This window comes from Grammomys surdaster, unplaced genomic scaffold (genome assembly GCF_004785775.1).
Source record: "Grammomys surdaster isolate TR1022 unplaced genomic scaffold, NIH_TR_1.0 181, whole genome shotgun sequence".
Lineage (NCBI taxonomy): Eukaryota > Metazoa > Chordata > Mammalia > Rodentia > Muridae > Grammomys > Grammomys surdaster.
In genome coordinates this window covers 4,288,099-4,295,133 of record NW_021604626.1, presented here as the reverse complement: position 1 = coordinate 4,295,133, position 7,035 = coordinate 4,288,099, and the positions used below count along the sequence as shown (strand labels likewise).

At 50.6% G+C, this 7,035-nt stretch overlaps 1 protein-coding gene across 4 annotated transcripts in view; it reads left to right on the top strand.

The window, feature by feature from the left end:
* The first annotated feature begins 694 nt into the window (after window positions 1-694).
* Capn9 (calpain 9) overlaps window positions 695-7,035 on the top strand; it is a 39,709-nt gene continuing 33,368 nt past the window's right edge. For 3 of the 4 annotated variants that reach the window (XM_028767746.1, XM_028767745.1, XM_028767744.1), the window contains exon 1: window positions 726-938. In XM_028767746.1, the coding sequence (XP_028623579.1) occupies window positions 726-938 (213 nt within the window). Of the gene's footprint in view, window positions 939-7,035 lie in introns of all 4 variants that reach the window. The other variant, XM_028767743.1, reaches the window with a different exon arrangement.

Below are 7,035 nucleotides of genomic sequence, written 5' to 3'. Positions count from 1 at the left end.
CTAGCTCAAAGAGATCCACTTTCTCAGTGCTGGCATTATAAGTGGATGCCACTATGCCTAGCTTTTTATGCAGATCCTGGAGGTTAAAACTTGGGTCTTTCCTCATGAGTGTACAGTAAACGCTTTCCCACCTGAGCCGATTCCCCAGTCTGAAGGCTTGGCGGGGATGTAGCCTCATCTTTGTGTCCACGCAGTTGCTTTGGTAACTGTGACAGTCACTCGAGTATGTGGCTAGAACACAGACGGTGTGGTCCAGGGACATAAAGGCCTGTCACAGGACGGAGTGCTGAGCCCTGATGTAAATCAGGATGGGGTTTGGTTCAAAGATCCCAGGGAGCACTGCCTTCAGTGTTACATTGTGATACACCTAGCTCCCTCAAACTACAAAGCTCTGCTCTGACTTCAGACACCACAAACGCCTCCTGAACCAATTTGGTTGCTATCCTTCCCTACGAAGTCACCCTGCCTGTCCTTCAGGGACTCCACTGTGCATTGACAGAGGAACCTCCTCCCTCTGATCAGACTCAGCCATGTTCCAGAGGTGCCTCTGGTTCCTTGGAGCCCTAAGTGGGCAGAGGTCTCACTCAGTATTTGCCATCCGGGAGGGCCCTATCTCATTTCCCAGGGAGGTGCCCAGCAATCGGGTGGAGGTCAGGGCTCTCTACTGGCTACCCTCACCTTGCCTCTCACATCTTTTTCCTCTACTTGACTGTCGAGAAGCAGTCATGCCTTACCTCCATCGGTCCCTGAGGCCACAGCCACAGCCAGTCCCCAGGGATGCCAGGACTATCCACTCCTCAGGTCAGAGCTTTGAGCAGCTACGGCAGGGCTGCCTGCAATCTGGCAGCTTGTTCGAGGATGCTGACTTCCCTGCCAGCAATGGCTCCCTGTTCTACAGCGAGAGGCCCCAGGTCCCCTTTGTGTGGAAAAGGCCAGGGGTAAGTAGGGGGTAGAGGAGGAAAAGAAACAGGGAGGGGGGATAGAGATAGGGATGGGGAGAGGGAGGAGGGAGGGAGGGGGAGAGAGAGGAGGAGGGAGAGAGAGAGAGAGAGAGAGAGAGAGAGAGAGAGAGAGAGAGAGCGCTCAGTCTGGAGAGGGTGGAAGGGAAGAACCAATCACATGTAAGCCCATTTTTTATAGGAGGGTTTCTGGTAATGTGCTAGCTAGATACACCTTCACATGGTCCCCAGTGTATCTGGCCATAGCCTCCTGGCCTTTCAGAAGCTCTGAGTTCCACTGAGTTTACAGACATAGGGAGAGACATTCTCTCACCTATGACTTGTGAGCAGGATCAGAGCTCTAACCGAAGCATAAATCTCTGGCCACTTGCTCCATCAGAACACAAAGGCAAACTAGCCAAGATGGCAGGTGATGGGGTGACAAGATGCGTGTGGTGTACCCAGAGGCCAGCCAGCCTTACTCTGAGGCTTTTGGTGGAGAACTGAGGGGGCACTATGGGTACTTGATGTTAGCACAAGTTCTCAGGCAGTGTGTGATGTCTGGGCCCTAGGTAGAGCAGGGCTACTTATCCAAAGCAGCACACACCTCTGAAGTCCCTAAGAGGTACCAGCTGGTGCTCAAGATGCAAAGTCAATATTTGCGGCACCTGGTTAGTCAGGGCCCTCCCTGTGAGCCATGGTGTTGCACCCTCTGGGTGGGAACGGCTTGTGTGTGTGCAGGGAGGAGCAGTGTGTCAGCTGCTGGATCTGAGTGGGTGGTCCTTCATCTCCTCATGTAGAGATGACTGAGGTAGGTCGGAGGCAGCACGCAGGTGTCCTAAATATACAACATTTTCTCACTGTTAGTTGCTGTGTGCTTCCCCATCATTGGTAGCTCAGAATCTCATCTGTTTGTTTGTTTGTTTTTCATGACAGTTTTTACTGTGTAACAGATCCATGGCTCTCCTGGATTCATTCTATAGACCAGGCTGGCCTTGAACTCACAGAGATCCACCTGCCTCTGCCTCCCAAGCGCTGGGATGAAAGGAATGTGCCATCCCTCCAGCCAGAATCTCACCTCTAAAATTCATTTGCTTATTTAATTTTATTACATGTATTTGTGTATGCATGTGCAGAAAACAACTTGCAGGAACAGGATTTCTCCTTCCATTATATGGGTCCCAGGGATCAAACTCAGGCCGTCAGCCTTGGCTGCAAGCTCCTGTACCTGCTGAACCTTCTCACCAACCCTTATTTCCTTTACTTTGTATGTGGGCTCAAACACACCATAGCTCATGTGTAGAAGCCAAAGGTCGGCTCTCTGAAATATTTTTTTCTCTTGCTGCTTTGTGGTGTCTGGGAAGGGTTCAAACTCAGGTCCTCAGTTCGCAAGTGTCTTCTTATACCGACTGTGCCTTATATGTTTGCACCTTATATGCAAGTGTCTACCTACTGTGCCATCCTACCAGCCTTCAGATCCTCATTTCTCTGTAACTACCTCCTCCTGTTGTACGTCACTGAAGTAGTGTGAACATGCCGAATATACAACATGTCTGACTCATAGAAAACACCCCCACAAGACATCAGGGGTCCTCGGGGCGTTAGTTATGAAGCAGGAGGTTGTCGTAGTTTGCTTTCTGCTGAGGTTATAAACACCATGACCAGAAACCACTCAGGGAGGAAAGGTTCTTTCAACTGACCAGTTATAGCTCATCAAAGGAAGTCAGAACAGAGACTCAAGGCAGGGACCTGGAGGCAGGAACTGAAGAGGAGAACATGGTGGGGGTGGGGCTGCTTACTGACTTGCTTGTTCGCTTGGTTGCTCGGCTATCTTTCTTACACAACCCAAGACCACTTGCCCAGCGACGTTGTGGTAGGTGACACCCACCACAATGGGCTAGGCCCTCCTACATCAATCATTAAATAATACCCCATGGACTTGCTCACCGGACAATTCGATGGAGACAATTTGTCAGCTGATGTTCCCTCTTCCACAATGACTCTAGTTTGTACCATGTTGACAAAAAAGAACCGGTGCTTACTGCTGTTCCCCATTCTGGACAAAGAGCAGTTGACAAGTATGTGCACATATGTGTCTGTTTTAGATAGTGTGAATGTGTTTTGTACGCACATTGGTGCACATCTGTGTATACGTATGTATTCACGTGTCTATATATGTGTCTGTGTACACAGATGTACCAGCCCCCATCAGTGAGGCAATGATCTTCATGGGAGGGTGTAGTATTGACTACTATTTTGATGTCTTCATTTTGGGGGATAGCAAGGAGCATTCAGTGCTCCTGGTAGATCCTAGCGATGGCTCTCTCTCTCTCTCTCTCTCTCTCTCTCTCTCTCTCTCTCTCTCTCAATCTCTCTCGCTTTCAGCACTTGGAAGTCACTGTAAGTTAGTTTGGTTCTCTGCATGTGGCCAAAGGCAGTATAGGTAACCCATGTGGGTGAATGAGCAGAATGTTCTCCCCTCTGTTAGAAAATGGACATTTTTAATGTGAAAAAGCACACATCTTAAGACACGTGAAAGTGACCTCTGATAGCACTTTGAGTCTTCTTAGGTTCATTTCCTGCCCTCAGGATTAGGACAAATAGGTCCACGGCTGCTCCCCAGGCTGTGTGTGTGTGTGCTGTACCCAGTGGCAGGCAGCTGCCTAGGCTGTGGGTGCATTTCATCCCTTGAGGAGCAGCAGCCTGGGCCGTGGACGGCAGGTACAGTTCATCCAGTCCTGGGAACTGCTGATAATCAAGATCTTGAGAAATAGTTCTCAAGACGAAGATTCCTTCTCCCAGGATAGTCACAGCTTGGCCCAGTCACTTCTGGCCCTGGGCCGCTTCATCTCAGGCTGCCCCACACACACTCATGTTTCCTGTGTTGCCTGATTAGGAAAGGTTAGAAGAAGTTGCTCTAGAAGCTTCTGGGGGCAGACTTACTGGGGCCACAGATTTCAATAGCTACACTGTCAACACATGCATGTATATATGTATGTATTTTGTGCACACAAGCGCATATTTGCAAGTGTGCAATGAATGCATGTGCATACAGTACACGTGTGTATTTATGTGTGCTGTGCTTTGCATGTGTGGCTCTGTGTTCATGTGGTCTGTGTGCCTGTGTCTGTGTGCACACACATGTGTGTTGGCATGTATCCTGTGCATGTGAACTTCCCTGTGTGTACCTACATGCAAAAATAAGCCATAGACCTGGGCACTCACATCTCTGCTATATGTAGGAGTCTGGCCTAGGGACCTCTTGGTGTGGCAGAAGGCTTGGTGTGTAGATTCAGCAAGCACCAGGACTCTGGGTGCTCCCACATGTTGGCCCCCTCTGCTCTCTACTCTCAGCTTGCCCTGGTTCTTGTTACTCTTCACAGTCTATACTCTCTCTGCCCTGCTGAGGCCTTCCTGCTCCTCGAGGAGTTGCTCATGACTTCAGGCCAGCCAGCAGAGTCCTAAGCATTGCACTGTGGCCACGCCCTATCCAGTGGTTCTCAACCTATGAGATGTGGCCCCCTCTGGGAAGTCAAATAATCCCTTCACAGGGGTTGCCTAAGAGCATTGGGAAACACAGACATTTATATTACAATTTGTAACAGTAGCAGAATCATAGCTACGGGGTAGCAATGAAATAATTGTATGGTTGGGGGTCACCACAGCATGAGGAACTGTGTCAAAAGTCACAGTGTTAGAAAGGTCGAGAACCACTGTTCTATTTGCTTAGAAGGTTCGGCCTCATACCCACACTAACACTGAGGTTGTGGGAAATCCTAGCCTTGAACCAACACTAGCCTGTTCATTTAGAGCCTAGAGACTTTTGTCTCTCTCCCAGAGTGGAGAAGCCACTGAGTCTCAGCCCTCAGCTGTAGAGGCTGTCATCTGTACCACTGATGCCCCATCCAGAGCTGACCAACACCAGGAAGCTTTTATCTACAGGCCAGGACTCTGAAGCACAGCTCTCTGTGGTGCCTGCCACATGCCCCTTGCAAAGGTGCCCAAAACTTGGACCCCCCTGCCCTTCCCTGGCTGAAACTGGGGCTGAGCCATGCCTCCAATCACCACATTCAGCCTTCTAGTCTCCTGCCCACAGCCTCTCCTCATAGACTCTTTCAGAACTGGATCTGCCCTCTCCAGTGTGTGTGGTCCCTGAAAACACTCATCTGTTTCCTAGTCAGGGAGCCTGTTCTCTGACGGTGGTGAACCCTGAGTTTCCTCTTGTTATGCTAATGTGAAAGTGTAAGACCTGATGCAGGGCAGAGGGGTACAGAGAGGTCCAAGCTTCCTCAGCCTCCTACTCAGCCTTGGCTGAGTATGTATCTCAAACAGGACACATCTCAATAGCAAAGGCCAGGCTACTTTACGGGCTGTGGGCAGGGTGACCTTCCTTCTTGTCAAACACAGCTGTGCTTTGGGGAAAGGGAACACAAAGCCAGTGTGACATCAGAGGGGGTGGACAGTTAGAGTCACCATCAGGTGGCCCAGGGCTGGAACCACTGAGTGGAGGGGGTGGGGCAGGAGGAGAAAGAAGCCTAGCATGGGGCAGGGTTGGAGGGGACATACGAGACTTCTGCTCAAGAGAGGACAGCACTGAAGACAACACTGTGCCTTGCTGAATAGAGAGGACCACACAGCCACTCTGAGAAAAAAAAAAAAAAAATGGAGGAGCTGTTCTGCTGCCACCTCACTGTCTGCCCTGGGCATGGTGGGTGGAGTCAGTTAATGGATAAACTCCAAGGCTGCTGGGGGTTGAGAGAGCAGTACAAGAAGTTGTGCAGTATGTGTGTGTGTGTGTGTGTGTGTGTGTGTATGTGTGCAAAAGGTTTTCCAGGGGGGTGGGTGTCTCTGGGAGAAGCTGGCCTCTTGAGTTCTTCTTTTGCCAGGTCTGGGCTTTGGGCACAGCCAACAGCACAGCCTGTCCCTGAACCCTCCCCCTAAGGTCACAAGAACACTTTAGAAACAAACAAAGACACACAGCCCTGACCTGGGAGGCTGCACTCCCCGGTCACCAACACCACGGCCACATCCTGGGGGCCTCATGGGAAGCTACCAGCTTTCACTCCAGTCCTGTCTAGGATGCCCTCGGCCTTATAGGCTCCCCACTCCCATCATGCCCCTGGGATCCAAGCCCAAGGAGGAAGCAGACAACTCAGGCTGTTAGGAGGATTTGTAGCTGGAGCTACCCCAGTTATCAAGTTAGAGATTCCTGGGACTTTCTGTCCCCACCCTGGCTATTCCTCAGTCCAGCTTTCCCAATTCTGTTTCCTCTCTGATGTCACCCTGATCCAGTTAAAGTGAGTCCCTCTGTCTGTCAGAGTGTCCTTCTAGGCCTTAGGCTAGTTTCTTCTCATTCCTGGACCTCCTCGGGGATCCCTCCCACACAGGCTTGGGTTTCTGTTTACTTTAGTTTCCCTTTGGTCCAAGATGAGGATTCTGGTCCTGCATCTCACAGAGTGCTCTCCAGCCCTGCCCTGAGAGCTGACTGATTCTCTCTCTCTCTCTCTCTCTCTCTCTCTCTCTCTCTCTCTCTCTCTCTCTCTCCTCTCTCTCTCTCTCTCTCTCTCTCTCTCTCTCTCTCTCTCTCTCTCTCTCTGAGATCACATGGATTTCCTCTCTCTCACTTGTGCTGGGCTGAAGTGCCAGGGACAGAGCCTGACACTCTGAAAGGCAGAAGAGAGCAGAAGTAGGAGAATCACAAGTTCGAGGCCATAGTGAGGCCCTGTCTCAAAAATCTTGAAATGAGAGAGAGAAAGAGAGAAGAAGGAAGAGAAAGAAATCAAGACATCAACCTATAGGACAAGCCGAGGCACACTGAATGTGGCAGCAGATTTATTCCAAGGCTAGCACAAATCTTCCAGTTCTCACTGTCTAGAAACAGAGTCCCTAAATTACAGGGCTTGAGTCTCACAGGGGGAAAGAACAAATGGGTAGCAAGCCTCCGTGATGTGGTCCCACCCAAAGACAGCAACCTATGGGGGTAGGTGACCCCACCCGAGGACAGCAACCTATGGGGTAGGTGACCCCACCTGAGGACAGCAACCTATGGGGTAGGTGACCTCACCTGAGGACAGCAACCTATGGGGTAGGTGACCCC